This window comes from Capra hircus, chromosome 13 (genome assembly GCF_001704415.2).
Source record: "Capra hircus breed San Clemente chromosome 13, ASM170441v1, whole genome shotgun sequence".
Classification (NCBI taxonomy): Eukaryota; Metazoa; Chordata; class Mammalia; order Artiodactyla; family Bovidae; genus Capra; species Capra hircus.
The window spans coordinates 63,618,102-63,642,175 of NC_030820.1; the positions used below are offsets into that span (position 1 = coordinate 63,618,102).

Below are 24,074 nucleotides of genomic sequence, written 5' to 3' on the forward strand. Positions count from 1 at the left end.
ACTTGTGGTCTTTCCAGCCTCTTCTCAGGCCACTGGGAATGATGGGGGCCTAGAATATGGGACTGGAAGAATCCTGACGGTGATGACTTTGAAAGAATCTCTAAAAGGTAACTTGGATGTTTCGATAGATATGAAAATTGAGGCCCAGAGAGATGACATGACTTGCTTGAGGTCACACAGCAAGTTTAGGGAAAGGATGAAGCCCAGGTTTCCTGGGGGAGGCTGAAGCACCCTCGGGCTTTGATTATCTGGTGCTTGTAGAGAGCGGAGAGTGTTGGAGCCAGGAACTATGTGTTCAAATCCTGGCTTTGCCATTTACTATAACTGTGTGACCCTGATTCCTCAACTTGAAAATGGGGATAACACACACCTTTTCGGTTGTTGTGAAGAATAAAAACACATATACAGCAGTATGGCACAATGCCTGGCACTCAGTAAGTGCTCAGAAATGTCAGCTAATGGTCTAGCAGCAGCAATAGTTGTTGTTGAATGCATTACTGAGTATGAATCTATATACTGACCATGAGATCTGTTTCCCTGTGTGGTGGTGGTGGTGTTTAGTCACCCAGTTGGGTCCCACTCTAATAATCAATCAATCCCTGTCTCTCACTTTTCTGTCCAGCCCCAGTAGCAGTATGGATTAAATTAGGTGTGTAAGGGCTTCCCAGGTAGCCAGGGGTAAAGAATCTGCCTGCCAATGCAGGAGAGTCAAGTTCCATCCGGAAGATCCCCTGGAGAAGGAAATGGCAACCCACTCCAGTATTCTTGCCTGGGAAATCCCATGGACAGAGGAGCCTGGCAGGCCACAGCCCATGGGGTCACAAAAGAGTCGGACACGATTGAGCACACACACGCACAAGATGTGTAAACGTTCCAGTGCAGAGTACTCTCTAGGTCAATGTTTATTAAACCCAAAGCAATTCCTCTCCAAGTTCTACTGGCAAAATTTTCCTGTCAGCCTAACCAACTCGTCTATACTTCCTGCGATCCCCTGGAACCAGGGAAGAGGGTTGTCTCCCACCTGTTAGGCTTGCCCAGCAGAGGAAAAAAAAGGAGTGGGAAAGCAGCGAGCGTGTACGGCTAAGGAAGGGAGACAGAAAAGGCAGAGCCGGGAGACGGGTGGTGGGGAGGCTGGGGTGCACGAACGTGGTGTGGAGTTGAGAAAACTGTACAGACTGAGGGACTTGAGTGTAAGATGCAGGTGAAAGGACAAGAGAGGCGGCGGGAGAGGTGAGGGAGCTGACAGATGCGGAGGGTGTGCAGAAAGATGGGGGTCCCGTAGGAACGAGTGGGAACCCCCCTCTTAGAGAGGTCCGTGGGTCGCCCAGAGGCAGGGCGGTCCAAGCTTCCAGCAGTTGTTTCTCCAGGCCTCCTCTTCCCTAGCCTGGGAGTCTGGGATCCCCGCGAGGGAGCCACTAGCCGGCTAGCCGCGGAGGAGGCGGGGAGGGGGGATCCGCAGCCTGGGATTGGCCGCCGCTTGGCCGGGCGGTGACGCGAGGCGGGCGGGCCCCTTTGTGACGTCACAATCAGCTGTTTGAACGTTCCAATTTGTGCGGTGAGTCCAGCAGCCGCGGCTGTAGACTCAAAGCCCGGCGCGCGAGCGCAGTCACTCTGAGCGCCGGACTCGCTCCCAACCCAGCCCCCGCGATGCTGCCGGGCCTGTGATCCGCCGCCGATCCCGGGACGCTCCGCCTCACAACTACCTCAGCGCCACCTGGGCCCGCCGCACTGCCCCCAGTCCCCAGGTGAGTTCCCACCGGGTTTGGCCTGGGGGCTCCTGGAGCCTCGGCACACGCCCCGCGCCCCCAGTTCCCGGGTCTTTGTCAGTCTCAGCGGGCGGCTGCCGGGGCTGCATTCTGGGCTCCGGATTGGCTGCCCCCGCCCGGTAGACCGTGACGTCTCTCTATTTGCATATGACTTTGAGACGTCACCAAGGCCGGCACCGCCCCCCCCACCCCCTCCCGACTCGGGTCGCTTGTCCTCCGGTGACCCGTTGGGCGCTGGGTCGGAACTGGGCCCAAGAGTGAGGGACGCTGAAGGCAGCGGGACCAGAGGGCCCTCTTGTTTCCTGGGCTAACCCAGGAGCTGAGGTCAAACCTCTGATCTTCTACTTTGTCCTTGACACCTGAGAGAGGTTCGAAGAGACTTGAGAGAGGTTCCGAAGGCGCTACTGGGTCTAGATAGGGGGAGGGGGTTGTCAGAAGTTCAGGAGCCCCTGAAGCTTGAACTCTAGATCGCTGGGGCAGCGCCAAGTGGTGGTGCAATCTCCTCTGGCTCCAGGCTCTGCGCCCCTGGGACTAACATAATAACATTCTCCTAATCCCTGACCTGTGTGCAGCGCCTTAGCTGACGTCGTTCCCAGCCCCCGAACGAGGGGTCTTAGAGCCCATTTCATGGAAGGAGAAACCGAGGCCCTGAGAGGGGAGGTGGCTTACTCGAGGTCGTGCAGCTAGTTAGAGTCATGCCTCCCTCGTGAGTGGCGGCTGCATTAGCCACTGGCACATACCTAGTAGAAGCTTATTACAAATAACAAGTTACACATCCTCCTCGCACCTAAGACTCTACTTAGGTTAGTTCAGTTCAGTCGCTCAGTCGTGTGGGACTCTTTGCAACCCCATGGACTGCAGCACGCCAGGCCTCCCTGTCCATCGCCAGTTCAAACTCATGAGTTGGTGATGCCATCCAACCACTTGGGCTAAGCCCCATCCAAATTTGCTAATGCTCCCAGGTTTCCTCACTCCTGGATCTTTTTCCAGGAGGTCTCTGGAGACTGGGTCCCCTTTTGAGGCCCCCATCCTCATTCTGTACCTCAGAGTTCTGGACCCCAGTAAAATCACTGCCTCCCAGCTGTTTTGGCCACAGAAAGGTGAGTCAATGGCTGCATCAGAGTGTCTCCCGGGCCAGTGTTGGGATGGGGTGGAGATGAGAGTTCCCTCTGTTTGGCTGTCCTTCACCTCCCACCCTGGTGGCTCAGATGGTAAAGAATCTGTCTGCAATGCAGGAGACCAGAGTTCGATCCCTGGGGTCGGGAAGATCCCCTGGAGAAGGAAATGACAACCCACTCCAGTATTCTTGTCTGGAGAATTCCATGGACAGAGGAGCCTGGCAGGCTACAGTCCATGGGATCACAAAGAGTTGGACACAACTGAGCAACTATCACTTTCACCTTGCACCCTCAGAGCTGCCAGCTAGAAAGGATTGACCTGGACTAGTGCTGATTACAAAGCGTGCGCTCCCCTCTCTGCTCACAGAGATTCACCAGACACTGAGCAGGAGAGCCTCTGACTTTCCAAATAGATGGGCCTATGGGTTGGCCCAAGAGTCCTATCTCAGCCTAGACTCTGCTCACAGATGGGCTGGGGTAGAGGTGGCTTGGGGATCAAGTGTTATTCCGGGCACAGCTGTTGCAGTTATTAAAGGGAATGGTTCTCCCAGGAGCAGAACTGGGAATGTGAGAACCAGGAAGTTGGCAGGGCTGGGAAAGAAAAATTCTGGGAGCCTCCCTCTGTGGTCATGAGAGGGGGCGGGCACTGGCTGGCTGGTGAGGCTGTCACTTCTGGCTCTGTCACTGACTTGCTGTGTGACCTCGGGCAGGGAGCTTTCCCAGCCCTAAGCCTTCCTTACCTCAATCGGTTTGTAATTTGAAGAGGCCTGGAGCAGACTCTGGTACGCAGTGGGTGCTCTGGTAAATGCAGGATGAATCTCCGTGCCAGGAACCTCAGACCCTTTTATAGCGGGACAGAGGGCCCCCTGAGAGGGACAGTGACTTGATCAAAATCTGACTCCTGTCTGACTCCCCCCGTCTCCCCATGGTTTCTGAAACACCTGTTCACTTTCTTTCCATTTTCTCGATGAAGCAGTAGGTCCTTGGAAACAGGGTGTGCCTCATCAAGGCCCCAGTCTTTCCCTTCCTTCAGGAGGGGTCAAACTCTCTGAATTTTTGGTAACTGAGTCACTAACTCCCTGTGGCTACAAATGGGCTGGGATATGTGGCTTGTGCTGGGCGGGCACTGATTGAGGGTGACCCAACCTTTCATAATCCCTGAAAATCTACCACCAGGGAGGCCAACACCCAGGCACCACTTCCTTCTGGAGCCCACTGTGGGGTCTGCAAATGTATACATACTCTCAGGGTGTAGAGCTTAGGTGATTCCGTGGCAAGTGTGAAAAATATACCCAGGGATTGGAAGATGTGCAACAACCATAGAAATTCCCCAGGTGGGTTTGCAATAAGAGTAGAATGCCTCCAGGGAATGGAAGTGTGACTGTATCCCCAGGGAGCTTTATAGAAAGTGTGGAAACATCCTTAGAGGAAGGTGACAAGTAGCTGAGTAGCAAAACTGTTGCCTGTCTTCAGGAGAGTCAAGCTTTAGGGACATCCAGGGGGCCTGGCCAGCAGCCCCTAAACCAGGTCTAGTCCTGAAGTAGGCTGTTTCCATTCCTGGAGCAGGGAGTTTCCTTTCTCATCTTCAGCCAGGGAAGGACTGATTGAGGGCTTGAGTCCTGGTCCAACCCTCAGTCCTCATCCTTAAGGGGTCTTGGGGTCTGATAGCTCTCTCCCTCCATCATCACCTCCCGCTGACCTGCTATTTCCCTGGGACCAGGCAACCTGATCTTCCTCCCTAACCAGGGATGCAATCCTTGAGCAGGAAATAGTGGGGATGAGGGTAGAGGGCCTGTGGAAATAGGACCTTCATCTGACAGACACAATTGAGGTTTATGTAATCACATGGTGAGATGGTAGCTGTTCTGTGGGATTTCTGCTAGTGAGCCCTTTTCAAGCCACACAGGCTCAAGTAGTGGTTCTTTTTTTTTCTTTTTAAATTGTTATTGGCTGTACCGGGTCTTAGTCGCAGCGCTCGGGATCTTCAGTCTTCGTTGCAGCATGTGGGATCTTTAGTTGCAGCATGTGGACTCTTAGTTGCAGCCATGTGGGATCTAGTTCCCTGTCCAGGGATGGAACCTGGGCCCCTGAGTTGGGAGGGCAGAGTCTTAGCCACTGGACCACCAGAGAAGTCCCCTCAAGTAGTGATTCTTAATCTCTGGGGTCAAGGACTGCTGTTTAAGGAATCATGATGAAAACCAAGGTCCTTCAGTTCAGAAAAATACACATGGACCATGGTCCCAGGTCGCTAAATTAAAAATGCCTAACCCAGACAGATACCCAGCAAAGGCAATGGAGTATAGTGATCTGGAATCTGCATGGATTAGAATCCTTTCTCTGTGTCTTACTAGCTGTAAGATTTTAGACAAATCATCTTATGCCTCTGAGCCTCAATTTCTTCACCTGTAAAAGAGGGCTAATAATTATATCCATTTCCTAGAGTTATTATGACGATTAAATGAAGTAATAGGTTAAAGGCTTAACACAGTACTTGGCACATGAATATTAGCTATATGATGATGATGATGATGATAAATAATCACAATATTGGGCGATTTCTTCCTTGCCTGGAGAAGTGTTTTTACCCTTCAAGGTCCAGGTTGGACGTACAGTCCTTTGAGGACCTTCCCTGATAGAGTCTTATATATCAGTCCTAGAGCTTGCATATTAACAATTATTAATAATAAACCAGTTGATTAGTTTATTGAATGCTTAGTCTGTATCCAGGTACTGTTCTGAGCACTTTGTGTTTAGTTCATTTAATTCTCATGAGAGCCCAGAAGAGGATACTATTATTAGCTCATTTAATTCCTTTAAGGCCTGAGAGGAGGATACTATTATTCTTGCCATTTGACAGATGAGAAAACTAAAGCACAGATACGTTAAAATAACTTCTGCTGCTGCTGCTGCTAAGTCACTTCAGTTGTGTCCTACTCTGTGCGACCCCATAGACGGCAGCCCACCAGGCTCCCCTGTCCCTGGGATTCTCCAGGCAAGAACGCTGGAGTGGGTTGCCATTTCCTTCTCCAAGGCATGAAAGGGAAAAGTGAAGGTGAAGTCGCTCAGTCGTATCCGACTCTTAGGGACCCCATGAACTGCAGCCTACCAGGCTCCTCCATCCATGGGATTTTCCAGGCAAGAGTACTGGAGTGGGTGCCATTGCCTTCTCCAAAATAACTTCTAAGGTCATACAAAAAACAGAAAAGCCTGAAGGCAGGCTGACTTAGCAGAAAGTGAACAAACAACACACGCACACAAATGTGTTTACACACACACATACACGCACAGGGCAAAGCTTTCCCACACATTTCCATTGTACTCTTATCAATGTTTTGGGTGCTGGGGAAGGTATCCCCAGCCAGGAGTTGAGGGGAGAGCAGTCCCTGGTACCTCTGACTCCTCTCTACCTCACAGGTTTCTGCACTGCCATAGACCATCCCCCTCCCCCAGGCCTCTTTGCTCCCCCACCATGCTTCAGCGCCTCACCAGCCTCTTCTTCAGTCCCCCACCACCTGCTGCCCAGGACCCCGACTGCCCCCAAGCCTTCGTCTCTGAGGAAGATGAAGTGGATGGCTGGCTCATCATTGACCTGCCCGGTGAGTCTGGGGCCAGGACTGACTCCTGAGCCTGTGAAGTTTTCATTAGGGCACATAGTCCAGCCATGAGCAGGGAGCTGCTAGGGGACTGGGGAGTTCCCAAGGTAAATTGGGGCTGAAGCAGTAGCATTGGAGGTAGGGGTAACAGCGCCGTCCCATGCAAGCTGGGGCTCTCTCCTGGCAGAGGTGTTGCAGTCCACACCTCAAGCGCCCTAGGGCAGCAGGTCGAGATTTGTGGGTGCCCCGTGGGTGTGGCTGGAGGGGCTACGGGTCTGACTAACGATGCCCTTTCTCTCCCTGTCCCATTGTGTCCGGTATGTGTGTGTGTGTGTGTGTGTGTGTGTGTGTGGTGTGTGTGTGTGTGTCTGTCTGTGTCTCCACTGTGTCCGGTGTGTGTGTGTCCGGTGTGTGTGTGTGTGTGTGTGTCTGGTGTGTCTGTGTCTCCCCACTGCGCCCCCTCCTTCCGTAACCCATAGACAGCTTCACAGCTCCACCCAGCCCCGGAGCTGCCGCTGCCCCAGCAGGCCGCCCTCCACCCGCACCCTCCTTGATGGATGAAAGCTGGTTTGTTACCCCTCCGGCCTGTTTTACTGCAGAGGGGCCTGGGCTCGGGCCTGCCCGCCTCCAGAGCAGCCCCCTGGAGGACCTCCTCATCGAGCACCCCAGCATGTCCGTTTACGTGACCGGCAGCACCATAGTGCTGGAGCCTGGCCCTCCCTCCCCGCATCCAGAAGACGATGAAGCTGCCCTGCCTGACGGAGACTCTAGCGACGGGTGAGCGGGCCGCGAGCAGAGCCTGGAGGCCTAGAGAGGAGTGTCTTGGAGCCCAGGAATCCCCTGGCACTGTCCGGGAGGACCCTTTACAGGCGGGTGTTCGAGGCAAAGGGCGGGGCCGATGGGCCAGGATGTAGCTCGGCCCGAAGGCAAAGGAGCCTTTGAGATTGGGAGAGGCGTGGCTTCGTGGCTGGGGTGGAGCTTGAGAAAGACTGGAGCAGACGCTTAGGGTCTGTTGAGGTTGGAAGGGCGAGGCCGCAGAGCTAAGGAAGTGTGGGGGTAGGGTATAGAATGCCAGGGTCGAATCGGAAGTTGAAGCTGAGCCTTCACGGGGCCACATTTACCCGTTTTAGAGTCTAGGACCGAGGAGGCATCTCGGGGTGGCTTGGAGGAAGGGCTGGTACCCACAAGAAAGGCATTGGGCGCCCCCCTCTGAGCAGAGACTAAACCTTGAGGAGGGTGCGGGGACAAATGGGAGGTGCCAGCACTCCCCTCGATCTGTCCAGCCCTGACTGACTGTCTCTCCCCGCAGGGAGCTGGCGCCTGCTCGCCGCGAACCCCGGGCCCTGCACCACGCCGCCCCTCTGCCGGCGCGGGCTGCGCTGCTGGAGAAGGCGGGCCAGGCGCGGCGGCTGCAGCGGGCCCGGCAGCGGGCCGAGCGCCACGCGCTGAGCGCTAAGGTGGTGCAGAGGCAGAACCGCGCCCGCGAGAGCCGTCCGCGCCGGCCCAAGCACCAGGGCAGCTTTGTCTACCAGCCCTGCCAGCGCCAGTTCAACTACTGAGCTTCCCCCGGCCGTGCTGCAAACCCCTCGCTGACTCCCGACCCCATCCAGCCCCTCCGCCGCAGCCAGTGTGCTGATCGAGGGGGCGCCTGCAGCCCACCTCGGGCTGGATACCACAGCCTCCCTTCTTAATTGTGTGAAGTGGGCTGATCGCCCCTCTCTCCTACCCCTACTTCCCTTTCTCCGATCCTCTAATCTGCTTCTGAACACACCCCTCACCCTGCTCTGCAACCCCGCCCCCCCCAGCCCCGCTCTCACCTTCTGGCCCCGTCTGGCATCTAATCCTCCATCTCCCCCACTGACAGTCTTTCCTTCCCTGGTGTCCCTTCTGGATCTTTGCTCTGACACTCTCCATCCCCATTCCTCCAGTCCTCTATTTCCGACCCACTCCTGTTTCTGAGACTGTCTTCTTCCAGTCTCATCTGGCTCATTTCCTACCTTCAGCTCCCACTTTACAAGCCTCACTCTATCTAATGTCTGGACCTGCATTCACTCCTACTCCCTTATTACTCAGTGATTCTCCCAGTGAGACTAGAGGGTTCTGCCTTTAGTCTCCCCCTTCCCTCTCCTCTGGAGGCTGGGCTCCCTGAAGTTGCTCAGGCATGGAAAGGTAAGGTATGTGGGAAAGGACTGTGAGATGTGAGTTAGTGGGAGAAAGTGGAGGGAATCGAGGAAAAGAGGAAACCTATTGGAAGGGTAGTCAGGTCAGGCGGGTTGAGATGCTGTAGGGAGCAGGGCACAATAGGGGCTCACACTGTGCTTGCTCAGAGAGGCCAAGCCTTGCTCTCAAGCTGGAGCCTGGAGTCTACTCCCTCATCCCTTTTCTATAATTCACCTCCCAAATCTCTTCCTGAAATCAAACCCTCTGCAGATCCCTGTGTCTGAAGGGCTTAGTACCTTGCTGCCCTTACTTGCAACATGTCAACTTAGCAGTAAAGGCTGGGCAAAGCCCTGCCATCCTAGATATCTGTTCATATGCCCAAGGTGCTAGAACTAGCTTAGGAGAGATGCAGGCTGGAGGGATTCTAGGCAGGGGAAGGACACACCCCAGAATAAGAATGCAGAATGGTGATGCTGGGTAGGACAAGCTGTGGGGTGAAGCCATCCCAAGAATGGCAGTGCAGCCTTTATCTTGCCTCTGGCCTGGTATTTCACACTCTGCCAGGATGGCTAATAAACAGTCCCGGGTAGGAGGCCAGGAGCCCCACTGTCCCGATCCCCATAGTCCCTGCCCAGGTTCAGGGCCTTTAAGGAGGGCTCTCTTCATTTTCTTTCCCAGGGCTCTCTCCCTTTCTAGGCTGCTGGGGAGAAATGGGTACCCTAGGGTTTTCTCTTCCCTTCTCCTCCCATAAGTACATGGGAGAGGGGACCTGGATACCTGGATGAGACACAGGGTACAGGTCAGTCAGCTTTCTCCTTCTCATGGCAGGATTGAATTTTGGGCTCAGACACCAGCAACAGCCTCTTGGGATGCCCCGAGTTGCTTCTCCTTTCCTTTTTCTAACTGTCCTTTTCTAGTGTGTGCTCTTTCTTCCTTGAAACTTTTAATATTTCTTGTTACATATTAACATAGGTCTTCCCCCTCACTCCAGTTCTAGGTTTCTAGGCCTCGTGGCCAAGCTGAAGTTTAGAGAAAACTCTGCAGTTCCATGAGGGCAAAGGCAGCTGCCCTCCCTGACCTGCTAACCCTAGGCCTCATGGGGGTTGTATGGATAAGGGAGGGGGTAGCCCTACAGATGTTGGGAAGGGGACAGAGGAAGCCCTGTTGGGGTCTCATACGCAAGGGAATAAGCCACATTTACAATATAAAAGCAGTTCAAAGTCCCCACACTGGTCCACCAGGGCTCCAGTAGTTGACAGCCTTGCCCCTCTCCCCAAGGTTACAACCTAGTCTCTGATTCTTCCAGCTACTCCTTGGTTACATCACAGCCAGCTTAGGGTCTTCAGCACTTCCAAGAGCTGAAACTCCCTCCAGCACTTCTTGCCTACTCTTTCGCTGCCAGCTGGAGCTTAGGCTCAGTTCTGGGCAGTGCTGTTCACAACCCTTCTGTGGGGGAAAAGTAAGTTAGAGCATTTGGCTCCAGTTTTGGAAGGCCCCTACCTTACCCATAATTCTGTAAGGCTCCTGTAGTTTTAGAACCCTCCAATATCATCACCTAGCTGGTTGCAAGGCTCATATTTTTTTACTTTCCTATAGATTTCTGTAGCATTTGAGTGTGGCAATATTTTAATTGTGTATAGATCTCTAAGAACCAACACTAGTTGGTCTTCCTGTTAGTCTGACTCCTGAAGCATCAGACCTCGTCATACTGTACTGACTGTGTACGTGCCTTTCACCTTGAGCATGCTTCAGGATTTTTTTTTAAACCACAGAACTTGAATACATGAGGGAACCAGAACTCACAAAGTCCTATGCAACCTCAGACAGGAGGAGGTTAGAGAGTCTGTCCTTATGATGTTTTCAGAGACCCTGGAGAAGTCTGTTCCAGACTGTATTACTTCATGTCAGCACTACCAGCGCTTTGCCAAAACTCAGTTATGTGAGAGGGACCCATTTCTAGACTGTGTCCCGGTTACATTAAAGGACAACTTCCAGTAATTCCCCAATACAGCTCTCTTCAAGCTGGGTGTCGTTTCCAGCTCTTGCCAGTCTGGCCCCACCAGGGTACTGCGTGTGTATGAATGCAGTGTGCTGCTGTTTTGGAGTATGCTTGCTCCCTGACCCCTGTCTGGAACCCTGGTAGTCTGCTCTGACACATGATGTCAGGTACAATGAGGACCCCACCAGAGCTCCTGGATGACTCCTCAGATCCATGTGGCTTTCTGTGAGGGGACTGAAGGCAGACATAACATGGCCCCGTGTACCTTTCCTCTTGCCCTGCCCCCTGGTTCCAGGTGGAACCAGTAAGATGAATGCATCCCTCTTGGGTGTTTTGTGTTGAGACCGGCTGAAAAGAGGAGACTCTGGCTGACCATGTTGTGACATGCTGCAGACTCGAGGACACAACGCCCTCAGCCCGGTCACGTGGCATGCCTGTGGGTGTGTGTGACAGGATTCTGATTGTTGGACTGTAATGTTATTCCTCTATGGGAGAAAAAGTTAATATAAAGAAAAACAAATAAAAATCTATTTAAAGCACATTATGCTTTCTTCCTGAGTAGAGCTAAAGTTGGAGAAGTACTTTGCAATCTCAAACACAGTATTGACATGCTGTGTTCTTATAAGGCTGGGTTTGGTTCTGGTTGTGTGTGTCACACAGGGGAGGAAAAGGATAGATGAGCTTGCTGGTGACAGAGCCAGACAATGTGGGGTGACTTAGAAATAACTACTTTTAGAGAAAACTACTTTTATAATGCAAGACACATTTCAAAAAATGAGAATAAGAACATGAGACTCAGCAATTCACTCTTGGTCTCAGGCACTGGGTTATGGAGCCACTGCAGGGGAAGGGATGGAGTATATGTCTAGCTATAGGAGACACAGCAGAAGGCTGGGGCCCAGAAGAAGATAAAGACAAGACCTCAAGCACTGATGTCCCCTGAACGTTGAGGGTAGGAGAGGGGCAGAAGCAGCTGGTGTAGAGACCACGATTTTTAATGTAAGGACAGAACCAGGAAAGGGAGAAACCTAGGCATGTCCATAAGTCACCCCAAGCCATGGTGATGTAAATTAAAAACAGAGCAGCCAAAGAGTGGAACACAGTGGGTATCTCTGAACTACATAATGCAAAATGACCACTTTTATTTGGGAGCTGCTCCATCTAACCTCAGATATGGACTGAAGTTAGAAACCTGACCTAAACTGGGCTAGATTCTTGATGCTGTTACAAAAAAATCTTGCTGGTCGGTCTGGGCTTCTCTCTTGAATGGAGGAGGTGTATACATGCTTGTTTTGGAGCAATCATGCGCATGGAGAAGGAGATGAAAGAGGTAGAGAAAAGTGCCATCTGATTTGCTGATTGCTTCCTGTTTCTAGATGATCCTGGGTGACTTTGATCCTAAGTTGATTCTGTTGTTTTCAACCAAAGGAAATCTGACCAATGTCAAAGTGCCTGGTACAGTGCTAAAAAGAGCTAATTTTCCAAAGCCAAGCAATGAGCTGAGTGCACAAGTATGTTAATTTCCCACAACTTCCCAGAGAGGCATCTCAAGTGCAACGAGGACAAGATGGAATTCTAATTCACAAAGAAGGCTGTTCCTATTCACTTATGGTCCAAAGAAAGAGCCTGCTTACCCAATAATCCCTTACCAATAACATACGTTTATGTTCTAGGACAAAAGACATTTATTTAACACATTCAGTATTTCACATTGTACAAACCCTTAGATTCTCTTTATTCACTGGTCCATTTCTACAACAAATACATCCAAAACACTATATAATAAAATTATTTACAACATTTCCAAATGAGAAGATTTCCTGTTGCCCTACTACTGCTATTCACACACAGTACTTCCACGGCACAATACATCATTAGAGATCTAAAAATGCTCACCCTGTACTCTAGGCTGCTTAGGAAATGTGAAAACTAATAACATAATCGCATTAGCTCCTCTCAATACATGGCAACATTTTAGAAACCTTGAACTTCCTCTTGCAACACCAAAATGGTTCAACAACTCTGCTTTCCCCATTGCACTTTACGAAACAGGCCGCAGGGACTAGGAAAAGGACCACGTTATTAAAATAACTAACTGTACAGAAACGGATTTTTAAAAAGTCACAGCTCAAAATTGCTTTTTGTAAAATTCACACACATTTACAAATATCAAGTCGTTGTCCAGCTTGTTTACTTGGATTTTCTTCGCTTGGATTGCACCGCACTGGTTACGTCTGTGGGGGAGAAAGGAAAGATATGTTCAGCTGAGGCAACTTTTTACTGCAGGTCCTTTCAGGCAGTCCACAAGAACCAGGGCTGACCTGAGTGGAGGCCTACTGGACTCTGAGTCAGTCTAAGGGACTCAAAAGGCCCACTTAGTGTGAAGAGGGTCTCAGGCTTCTTGGCCTGATAAGACTAGGGCCTGGCTGGCAACTGGGGAAATGTTATACAGGTAGTAGGAGGTGAAGCAAACATACATGGAAAAGGTGCCAAGGTGGGGACAGCCTCTTTAGTGGGGCAATTAACCCCACCATCTCCATCACCTGTTTCTATCACTCAACAAAATGATGGATAGACTGACAATGCTTTTAGTCAGAAATCAATGAGTGATGCTACAAGCAAGTGAATATATTGTGCCAGAGTGCAAAACAAAACAGCCTCTGGACCCCTTCTGGGGCTAAGCCATTTTTTTTTTTGCACTGAAGAACTCTTAGCCATGGCATAGTCAAAGTCTCTGAATAACATGACCATGACCTTGGTCAGGAAGTGTCTACTACGGCCTAATAGCAATTCGGAGCACGCCACAGCCTGCTCTGAGCCCAGATGAGCCTGAAGGCTTCATGGAAGAGGTGGGAACTGAGAGGTTTATATCAGTGACAGGGTAACAGTGACATAAAAGGGAGGGAAGGAGTGTGTTTTAATTCCTTTAGTATTACGTCTTCAACCAACCAACTTAATCTTCTCCCATATTTAAACCATCTTTCTCAAAAACTTTTCAACGTAAGTCTTCTACAGCAAAGTAATAGTGAATAGCCTAAAGCTCTCCAACTGTAAACATTTCTTTAAAACCTCATATTAATATTAAAAATTCACCCTCATTCTTCATGCTGCTCCATAATAGATATTTTTGATTTAAAATATTTTTACTTCCCATAAGGACCAAAAAAGTGCCTTCTATTTAACATAAATGTGTTGGATGAATTCAACTTACCCCTTTCTAGAAACTAGGCTGAATTTTCTGATGCTGCACATTATTAGGTTCAGTATTCTAAGCAATTTTTATTTTCTTTTTTGTATTATATCATATTTTGAGAACCCAGACTTAAAACGTACATACAAAAAGAAAAAATTTCACTAGGTAAAATTTTAGCTAAGTAATTGCTAAGAAGTGAAACCTAGATGATATTCTAAAAGGTGGCCTGTGTGGTGATTTCAGGCTTCTGTTGGTAGAAGTTTCAATACATCTTGCTTCTTGCGGGGAGATCGTGATGCTTGTGCCAGGTGGTAGAATTAGTTTCTCTGATTTACTCATTAGTCTTTTGCTAATCAGAGGACAGTAAATCTGATATGATGTTGATAACGGTGTAAATTCCATGTAAATAAACCAAGTCCCACATAGCACACAACTCCCCATGATCAATCAACTCTTTACATCCACCACCTCTCAACCTTCACTTTCATTGTAGATTTGTCATTTGCAGTGAAAACATACAGGGTTTTGTCTTGACTAAGTGTTCATCCTTAGAAAAATATCTGTTACTTAGGTCAACTTTGGGAGCTTCTCCTTTGTTATGATATGAATGATCAAGTGGTGTGTCTAAGCAACACATGTGGCTGGGAAGCATGGTTAGCAGTCGGGGAATAAACAACCTTAGGCTCCCCGCTTCGTTCCCTCCTTGCTTGTTCCCATCTGTCAGTGCTCCAAAGAACCCAGGGATCTGGCAGGCCGCCTCTGCTTCTGAGGGTGAATCAATGAGTGGGGCCATGAATACACAAGTTATCTATGCTAGAAACTGCAAAAAAAATTAAAGTCTTTTAGATACTAGGGTGAGAGGTGGCAGTGGTGGTGTAGGGTGTACGTTTATACTCCCATGAAAGAGAAAACCTGATCTTGAAGTCTCTATCACCTTCTCTGGATAAATCCAACCAATCTGGTCACAGAGCAAAGTTACCTTTGATGTTTCTATAAACCTGGAAAGTTATTTTTATGGTTCAATTTTATACTCCCTCTAAAATATTACCATGTTTACCATTCTGTTGAACACAGTAAGAAAATCTGGAAGCTAAGTTTTTAAGGTAAGGAATTCTGGGGAAGTAATGTAGTACGCGAAGGTATATTCAGGATGTATTTAATATGTAAGGCCTGCTCCTTATGGCTACCTAGCTTATCTGATTATGCATAATCCTACCCCAAGCCCCTATTATAAATACCATATTGGGGAAAAAATCACATACATTATTGAAAAACTCTCAGGTTTTTTTTTTTTTTAACCATCAAATCTCTCTTTATTTTTGGCTGCACTGCGCTGCTTGCCAGGATCTTAGTTCTTTGACCAGGGATTGAACTCGGGCCATGGCAGTGAAAGCCCAGAATCCTAACCACTAAGCCACCAGGGAACTCCCAACCTTCAAGGATTGTATAAATTAATGTCTTCAACAGATATAGTCCAAAGACTAATAGTATAGTTACTTCGCTGATGTTCATATTTTACAATCGACTCTATGGTAAAAGTGAGGGTCAGTAACAGTCTTTCAGGTGGTATCTATGTATGTCCTTGGGATACATTTAAATTTGTAATTTGAAAGGGCCTTTTTAAAGCATTTTAAAAGTAATTTTTAAATGACTGCCTCATTTTTTGACCTTAAGCAAATTTGGCCAAATCTATATAGTTCAAGTTTCTATTAAATCTTCTAGTATGTGAGCTTTACCTTCTACGGAGTTTTATAAATTAACCTTGACCTTGCTCACTTCATTACGCTTTTTACTATTCTTCTTCTAGCCAAGATTTCCACTTAATTGTAAAAAAATTCTGGAAATTTCCTTTCAAAATTTGTATGGCTTGTTTCTAAATGACAACAAGAGTACAGTTTTAGGCAGTTACTGTTCAGGGTTTTCCTCAGTCTTCCACATGGCAGGCGGATTCTTTACCAGTTAAGGCACCAGGGAAGCTCTTTCCTTCCATATGATGTAGCTAATTATGCTTATTCTATAATAACAACACCTACATTTAAAGAGTATCTGTATCAGTTCACTCAGTCTTATCCAACTCTTTGTGACCACCTGAGCCATTGATTCCAGTGTATCTGTATACTCTGTGCTTTTTAGATTGCTGCTTTTCAAGTCACTAGCTGTGGACAGGACAGAATTATCAACCCACTTTGCTGTCAGAGGCATCTAAGGGCACACCAGGGACACCCACAGCTACTGCTGATTACAGCTTGCTCTGAACTTCCCTCTTATCAGGATATTTCCCCTGGTTTCAAACTTGTACACCAAACTTCATCTTTTTAACTGCTCATCTTTTTTACCAGTTGAAAATATAACACAAAACTACTATAGATGTAAGACTAAATATAGAATGACAAGGGAAACTAGAAAAATCATTTCTGTGTGAATGGGGAATTCATCATGTCAGGAAGAACTACCTCATCTGCATATCTGTAACACATCTGATCAAGTGCAATTTTTAAAAGTTCACTGATTGGTGGGAGCCAATTTTCATTGTCTGTAATTAAAAGTGGCAGGACAGGGACTCCGGAGGTCAGGTGGTTAACAATCTGCACTTCCGGCACAGGGTGTAGGGGTTCAATCCCTGGTCAGGTAACTGAGATTCCAGGTAACTGAGATTCCACATGGCATGAGGTGTGGCCTGACAAACAAAAGTGGCAGGGTGCTGGGGGTTGGTGGTGGTGGGGGGAACCCAACCAACTAAAATCAAACAACAGATTGGAGAGAGTGACCCATCGACCATGTGGGCCTTGCTGGACTTGCGCAGAAATCATCCATCCCACCGGCTCCAATCTGGTAGTCCGGTGGGCCTTGGTTAGCATGAGGTAAGCAAACTCTTTTCTCAAAGCAGAAGCATGATTAAGGTTACTGGTTTTCCAATAATACAGAAAGTACCAATACTTCTCATTATAAACTGCTCATAATATTTCTCAGCTTTCAAGATTCTCATGAAAAAACACAGACTGTTTCTGATTTTGTTTGGGCATATATGACCAAAATCTTAAGAGCACAAAAAGGCAAAACCCTCTCTTCCTTTCAAAAACTGAAGAAGAACTGATGCTGCAGGAAGATGTTTCAGGTATCCAGCGCTATATATGTCTACAAGTTTGGGACACATACAGCTTAGAAGCCAGCTTGATATTTTATGACACTGGTTCATTTTTGGATACAACACAGAAGGCCAAATAATATGCATATTAATTCTTTAATTTGGATCCAAGAGCTCTAACACTTAAAAATCGAGAGCTATAGCTTTCATTTCTGATTTAAAAAGTAACTTACCCTAGAAGAGTTAAAGATAGATAGCCTGAGGGCTTAAAGCTGATGTGGAGATCTAGACAAGACTGTGATTCCTGGGGTCTGGCCAGAACCCTGCCATCCTCTAGGGAGATACTTATGCAGCATTGCTCCATGTAATATCGCAAAGCCTGTGAGTCATTATGACCTCTTCTAAGCCAGTTGCTAAGCCTCAAAGCATGGATGGGACAGGCATTCCAACATGACTACCATCACCTTGGGACAATGTTCAGTTTAAGTGTACAGGCCTGTACACCCCAATCCACTTCTAAAACAGGCTCCAGCTTTACATCTTTTCTTGGCTAGCAGTTATCTACAGAGTGGCTCTAATTTGGGCATCTCTTAACTGTCCCTCCCAGCTGCCAGATTAGTTCTTTCTGGTGCACTGTAAATGACATCTTTAGTATCCTGAGGCTCTGGGCTCAGGCAAGATTTCCAAAAATCTGGTTGTATGACATCTCTAAAGGTCAACACTTATCTTCTTGCTTTAAAGATATTCTACAGCCTGGAAAACCATGATCCTTTGGGAAAATACAGAATTGAGGGGAAGCAGATTTCCTCACAGAACTCCAGGAATCTTCCACATTATGCTTCCTTCCGAACAAGTTGTTGCCTAGGAGATGATTCCCAAGGAGGGAGAAGGAAGTTGTTGGTTCCACTTCTGCATCCAAAGTGGGGATACCCACAGGGCCCTGACTGTGGTATACATGGTATGTCTGGAGAGGAAAGAAGGCCCCTCCCAACCTCTCCCCTATCTGGCAGGCTGAGGTAAGGTGATGTCTACATCTCTGCTTTGCCTGTACTTGATCTGCAGATTTGTGGCCTCCTCCAGGAACTCTTATGAGGCATTTGATTTCTGACCCAGAAACAGCTGAGCTCTCAGTCAGTGTCTGGTGTTGGGGCATCACAATCTGCCCTGGTCTTCAGGCTGGTATCCTAATGGTGTGTGACTGTTTCGCAGCAGCCCTGCTGCTATCAGGCACTTGGCCAAGATCCCAGCTCTTGCCCAACTCGAGCTACTTAAGCTCAGTACACTTTCTGAGAAGATGATACCCTCCCTCAGCTCTGGGCGTTTGCACATGCTTTACCTTTTATTTGGATGATGTTTCTTCGTTCTCAGTCTCAGCTTAAACATCTTTTTCTCCAGAAAGCCTACACTGACTTGACAGAAGAATAAAGCATCCCAATCAAAAGTTCCTTTGATTTTTAAGTAAAAATAAAAAACACATTTTTCATTTTCACCAACATATTCACTGTTTCGTTTTACTATCTTCCGCCTTTTTTCAGGCAACTTCATAATCCCATCTTCCCAAAACTTTTTATTTTTTTGAGCAAAGAACTCTCCCAGGTACCTTCTACAGTCTTCCAGGGAAAGGAAATTTTCTCCATTAAGAGAATTTTGTAAAGACTGAAATAATAGAAATCTGAAGGTGCGATGTCTGGTGAATACAGTGGATGAGTCAGAATTTCCCAGCCAAGCTTTAACAGTTTTTGCCTGGTCATCAAACAAACATGGGGTCTTGTGTTATCCTAATGGAAAATTATGTGTTTTTGTTGACTAATTCCAGAGACTTTTCGTCAAGTGCTGCTTTCAGCTGGTCTAACCGGGAGTAGTACTTGTTGGAATTAATTGTTTGGTTTTTTGAAAAGAGCTCCTAATAGAGGACTCTCCTCCAATCCCACCATATACAACATCACTTACTTTGGATGAAGACCTGCCTTTGATGTGGTTGTTGGTGGTTCACGTCACTTGCCCTATGATCTCTCCTGTTCCACATTATTGTACAGTTTCTACTTTTCACTGCCCATCACAATTTGTTTTAAAAATGGAACACATTCATTACATTTAAATAGAAAATCACATGCAGAAATATGGTTAAGAAGGTTTTTTTGCTTATGTGGGATCCAAACATCAAAGTGCTTAACATAAACAAGCTGGTGCAAATGATTTTCAAGGCTTTATCTGGATATTTTGAGTATGTCAGCTATCTCCTGCGTGGTATAACACTGACTATTCTCAATTAATGTCTCAATTCGATCACTATCAATTTCAACGGGTCTACCCAGCCATAGAGCATCGTCCAGCAAGAAAACTCCAGCACAAAACTTTGCAAACCACTTTTTACACGTTTGATCAGTCACAGTAGCTTCTCCGTACACTGGACAAATCTTTTTTTTGCACTTCGGTTGTCCTTTTACCTCTCTTGAAATAATAAAAGCATAGTATGTAGAAAATGTTCCCTATTTTCTTCCATCTTCAATACTAAACTGGCCATACAAAAAAATCACCAATTTTGATAAGTTTTTTAAAATGCACACTGATAATGATAGCTGTCACAGTACAATACAAGAAAATTGTTTTAAATGAAGTTAAAAACAACTAAGCACTACTAGAGCTATCTTATGGAAAACAAACTTTTTGGCCAACCCAACCTCTACAAACTACATAACATTGCTATTAAGAGCACCATAGCCAAATCTTTCTTGATAGCTTACAATCGACATGACAAAGACTATGTTTTTTCACTGTTACATCCCCAGAGCCTGGCATGCAGTAAGGACTTAACATATAGTTGATAGATGGTTATTAACATAATAATTACTGATTGGATACTTCTTGCATTTAGGCACCACAGTAAGCACCAAGCATACCGTGGTGAGCAAAACCAGACATTCCCTGCCCTAATTGAATATGTATATTAACTACTTACCACATAAATTGACGTAAGTTACAACTGTGGTGTTACGAAGGAGAAGAACATGGTGCTATGATTCCACATAGCAAGGACAACTGAGTTAAGATAGAGTGAGAAGAAAGAGTGAGAAGTTAATGAGGAAAAAAAAGGAAGAAAGAGAGACTACTCCTCACAATAGGCATCACATATACCCAGGCTCTGATGAGAGGATGGCATGTCCAAGATGCTAAGGGAAGTCAAATGAGCTGGGAGAGGTTGACAGGGGCCAGACCAGACAGGATCTGGGGTTCATGCTGGCGCTTTTAGACTTTAATCTCAATTATAATGGTAAGCCATTAAAAGGTTTAAAGCTAGGGTAGCAGTGAAGATGGGGAAAAGTGGATGAACTTGAGTCATCTGAGAGAAAATCAGTGGCTTTCTGAGATATATGTGAGGGTGAAGGACACAGGTGTCAAGCAGGACATGCCAAATGGACAGACAGATGGGAGCAGGGGACCAACAGCAAAGGACCTGGCATCAGGGGTGAAAAATCACATCTGTTTTCAGACATGTTGAGTTTGTGGTCCTGTTAAGAATGTATGTGCAACTGTCTAAGATCTCTAAAGGTCAGTACTAGAAAACAAATGTATGAGTCATCTGTGAAAGGTTGTAACTAAAGAAGGGAGGCATGAATGAGATCACCTGGGGAGAAAATATAAGTTGAAGAGAAAAGGTGACTCAGGATTAAAGTTTGAGTAGGCCAACATCTACTGCACGGGTACAGAATCTGAGAAGGAATAGTCAGAAGACTATTGAGAGCTCTGGGTCAGAGAAGCCAAGAGCAGAGTTCATTTAAAGGAGAGACAGCAATCAACAGAGAAGAGAAAACTGACTGTGTCAGGTTCCTGAGAGGCTCAGAGAAGATGGGATCAAGAAGGCACTGGCCTTTGGACTGAAGGAGAGACAGTTACTCTATTATAGCACGAGCAAAGGAGGACACTGGTAGATTTATGTCCTGGTAGTGAGAGTTCTCTGTGAAGAGGTGAAAGTCTCTGCTGAAAGAGAGGACATAAAGTAGGAGCCAGAGGTTTAAAAAGAGTAGAGAGAAGGAAAACAAGCTGACCATGGAAGACAAAGGAGCCATACTGAGGACCTGTCTGAAGCGACGATCATGGAGCAATCTGCCCTGTTACGTGCTTGCTGCTCTGATACATACACTGCAAACACACAGTTAAATGAACTAACAAACAAAGGAAGGACCCACTAAGCAGCAGAAGTCAAAGCAACTTGAAAATGTAAGGAATACAAGCGAAGATGAAGGGCAAAGGCCACCGAGCTGTGCTAAGAACCCTGTTCTTCTATGTGACCCAGAAACAGCACCCACAGCCCACTGCTAACCTTTAGTAGAGCTGGAGGCTGAAGCAGGCCGAGAGGATCTCTTTCGATGTCCGTTTTCCACACTCTCAGAAGACACAGCCGGCTCTTCAGTTCGCGAGTTTCTTCGGCTTGGAGTTTTAGACTTTTCAATTATCTCTTTGGGCTCACTGCTAACAGAGGGAAGCAGAAAGTCCAAAGAGGTGAGGAAAACAAGTCACACAAAAAATAAAGATTAACAGTTTCATTCACAAGGTAGGAGATTAAGAACTATATAATTATTCTGATGAGACAATGTTCCAGTCTGGGACAATAATCACAGTTACACTCTAATGTTACTGACAATTTAAAAGTGAGTCCAGCTTGTTATATTGGTAAAAATGAAATAAAATTTAAGCGTAATACTGGCGAGATTGTGGAAAAACAGGTAAAAGACATTAAGAACTTGGAACAAACATCATCAAACTTCCTCACCCATTTTACTAAGATGAGGATACTTCCCTTCAAAAGTTAATAGCACCAGGTTCGATGCATGATACAGGATGCTCGGGGCTGGTGCACTGGGATGACCCAGAGGGATGGTATGGGGAGGGTGATGGGAGGGGGGTTCAGGATGGGGAACACACATACACCTGTGGCAGATTCATGTCAATGTATGGCAAAACCAATACATTATTGTAAAGTAAAAAAAAAAGTTAACAGCACCTAAAATCTAGGAAATGAATAACATACACTGACATTTACTATGAGTTAGATAGATAATGGGATATTACAAGTCACACTGGAGAATTTATAGGAGAATATATTTACAATACACTGCTGGGTATATTCTGGAGAAGGCAATGGCACCCCACTCTAGTACTCTTGCCTGGAAAATCCCATGGGTGGAGGAGCCTGGTAGGCTGCAGTCCATGGGGTTGCTAAGAGTTGGACATGACTGAGCAACTTCACTTTCACTTTTCACTTTCATGCACTGGAGAAAGAAATGGCAACCCACTCCAGTGTTCTTGCCTGGAGAATCCCAGGGATGGAGGAGCCTGGCGGGCTGCCGTCTATGGGGTCGCACAGAGTCAGACACGACTGAAGCAACTTAGCAGCAGCAGGAGCAGCTGGGTATATTCGGAGAAGGCAATGGCAACTCACTCCAGTACTCTTGCCTGGAAAATCCCATGGACAGAGGAGCCTGGTAGGCTGAAGTCCATGGGGTCGCTAAAATTTGGGCACGACTGAGTGACTTCACTTTCACTTTCATGCACTGGAGAAGGAAATGGCAACCCACTCTAGTACTCTTGCCTGGAGAATCCCAGGGACAGAGGAGCCTCGTGGGCTGCCGTCTGTGGGGTCACACAGAGTCGGACACGATTGAAGCGACTTAGCAGCAGCAGCAGCAGCAGCAGCAGCAGCAGCTGGGTATATTGATTGCTCCAATCCCCCTTTTAGTACATGAAGATTAAAAAATAGTAATATCCAGTATTACTGAGGGTATAGGGACAAAAACTCATGATGGAGTATGAACTGCACAACCCAATCATTCTCAACGGGGCAGTTTTGCCTCTTAGGGACACTTGGCAATGTCTGGAGATGTTTCTGATTGTTATGACTGGGGGATGCCACTAAACATCCTGCAATGCATAAAGCAGCACCCTCCCCCACATTCCACACAGAATTATCTGATCCAGTCAGTAACGCTGAGGCTGAGACACCCTGGTGTAATCCTCTGGCTCAGCAATTCTGTTTCTAGGTGTCTAAGGAAACAAATCTTTTTACAGAGCTCTGACTACACACATGGATGCCAAAGCATTTTATTCATATTGATGAAGACAGAAGACTGAGATGCTTAACAATAGCAGATTAGTTAACTAAATCATGGCACATCTAAATGAAGCTATAAGAATCATGCTGTAGGTTAATAATAAAAACTGTTCACAATGCATTATAATAGGGGAAAAAAGCTATCACCATTATGAACAGTATAATTTCATTTTCACTGTAACATATATTGAGTATATATGTAACACATATGAATGGGTGTGACATATTTATATGTGTGTATACAACATATAGGATTTATATATGGACATAATACTATGTATTAGATGTATACAAATACTATAGTATATATTAATATATACCATCCTTTGAGAGTTTTAACTCTATCTGTACAAACTCTGTGAAGAGGACTGGAAGAACTAAAATATAAACAGTGAACATTGCTGAAATGTAGGAATACTGGCTAACGGATAACATTCTTCTTCGTAATTCTCTGATCTGAATTTCAATTTATCTTTAGTGAACTCTCACTACTTTCACAGCTCAAAAAAATTCATGTTAAAGTCATTAGGAAAAAAAAAAGAAGTTGATTACATTTACTTCTAAGACATGGAAATGAAACAAAAGGAATGCAACAAAAACAAAACCAAAAACCAGTCGAAGGGATGCCTCTTCTGAGAAGTCTTCCATGACCTCACTCCCCAAGAGGAGTTGCCCCTCTGTCTTTTGGGTTCAGAGTCTGTGTCTGGCATTCTAGAGCACCCATCGGGCTGTACAGCATGTTTTTAGTGTCTTGTGTCTTCCACTACAACGTAAGCTTCTTAACCACGGCCTGTCAACTATCCATATCCCTCCACTGCTTACTCCTGCCAGAGGACCCTTTGCCTGCCAATCTGGCCACAGAGTTCATTACCCTAGCTTTACTTTTAACAACTGGCCGGCAAGCCAAGGCAAGTCAAATAGGAGGCTGGGCTGGCACTTCAAGTCAGGGGGATGTACATATCCTTTTAGAAATGGTGTGTAAGGATGGCTTTCTGACTAGGAGTCCAGAAAAGGGTCAAAGACTCTAAGGAAGAAGATTCCTAATGGAGGT

The 24,074-nt window shown here is 46.8% G+C and overlaps 2 protein-coding genes across 8 annotated transcripts in view; one reads left to right on the forward strand and one right to left on the reverse strand.

Annotated features, from left to right (window-relative positions):
* On the forward strand, nt 1,515-11,175 carry TP53INP2 (tumor protein p53 inducible nuclear protein 2). Of its 3 annotated transcripts, XM_018057742.1 has the most exons (5): nt 1,515-1,745; nt 2,757-2,866; nt 6,299-6,480; nt 6,957-7,254; nt 7,787-11,175. In XM_018057742.1, exons 3-5 carry the CDS (start codon nt 6,354-6,356, stop codon nt 8,034-8,036), a joined length of 675 nt encoding a protein of 224 aa, XP_017913231.1. In that variant the 5' UTR covers nt 1,515-1,745; nt 2,757-2,866; nt 6,299-6,353; the 3' UTR covers nt 8,037-11,175. The 3 variants fall into 3 exon arrangements, with proteins under 3 accessions (XP_017913231.1, XP_017913230.1, XP_017913232.1); XM_018057741.1 differs by lacking the exon at nt 2,757-2,866; XM_018057743.1 differs by lacking the exon at nt 2,757-2,866 and having other exon boundaries at nt 7,077-7,254.
* The window catches only part of NCOA6 (nuclear receptor coactivator 6), a 91,044-nt gene continuing 79,271 nt past the window's right edge, over nt 12,302-24,074 (reverse strand). For all 5 annotated transcript variants that reach the window (XM_018057746.1, XM_018057748.1, XM_018057747.1 and 2 more), the window contains 2 exons: nt 21,236-21,384; nt 12,302-12,870 (listed from right to left, as the gene is read on the reverse strand). In XM_018057746.1, the coding sequence (XP_017913235.1) occupies nt 12,827-12,870; nt 21,236-21,384 (193 nt within the window). In that variant the 3' untranslated portion in view covers nt 12,302-12,826. The remainder of the gene's footprint in view (nt 12,871-21,235; nt 21,385-24,074) is intronic.

Coding starts and splice junctions, on each gene's coding strand:
- TP53INP2 (XM_018057742.1), top strand. CDS start 6,354: ATGCTTCAGCGCCTCACCAGCCTCTTCTTCAGTCCCCCACCACCTGCT. Junction 6,481..6,956: donor GCTCATCATTGACCTGCCCG/GTGAGTCTGGGG, acceptor CGTAACCCATAG/ACAGCTTCACAGCTCCACCC. Junction 7,255..7,786: donor GACGGAGACTCTAGCGACGG/GTGAGCGGGCCG, acceptor CTCTCCCCGCAG/GGAGCTGGCGCCTGCTCGCC.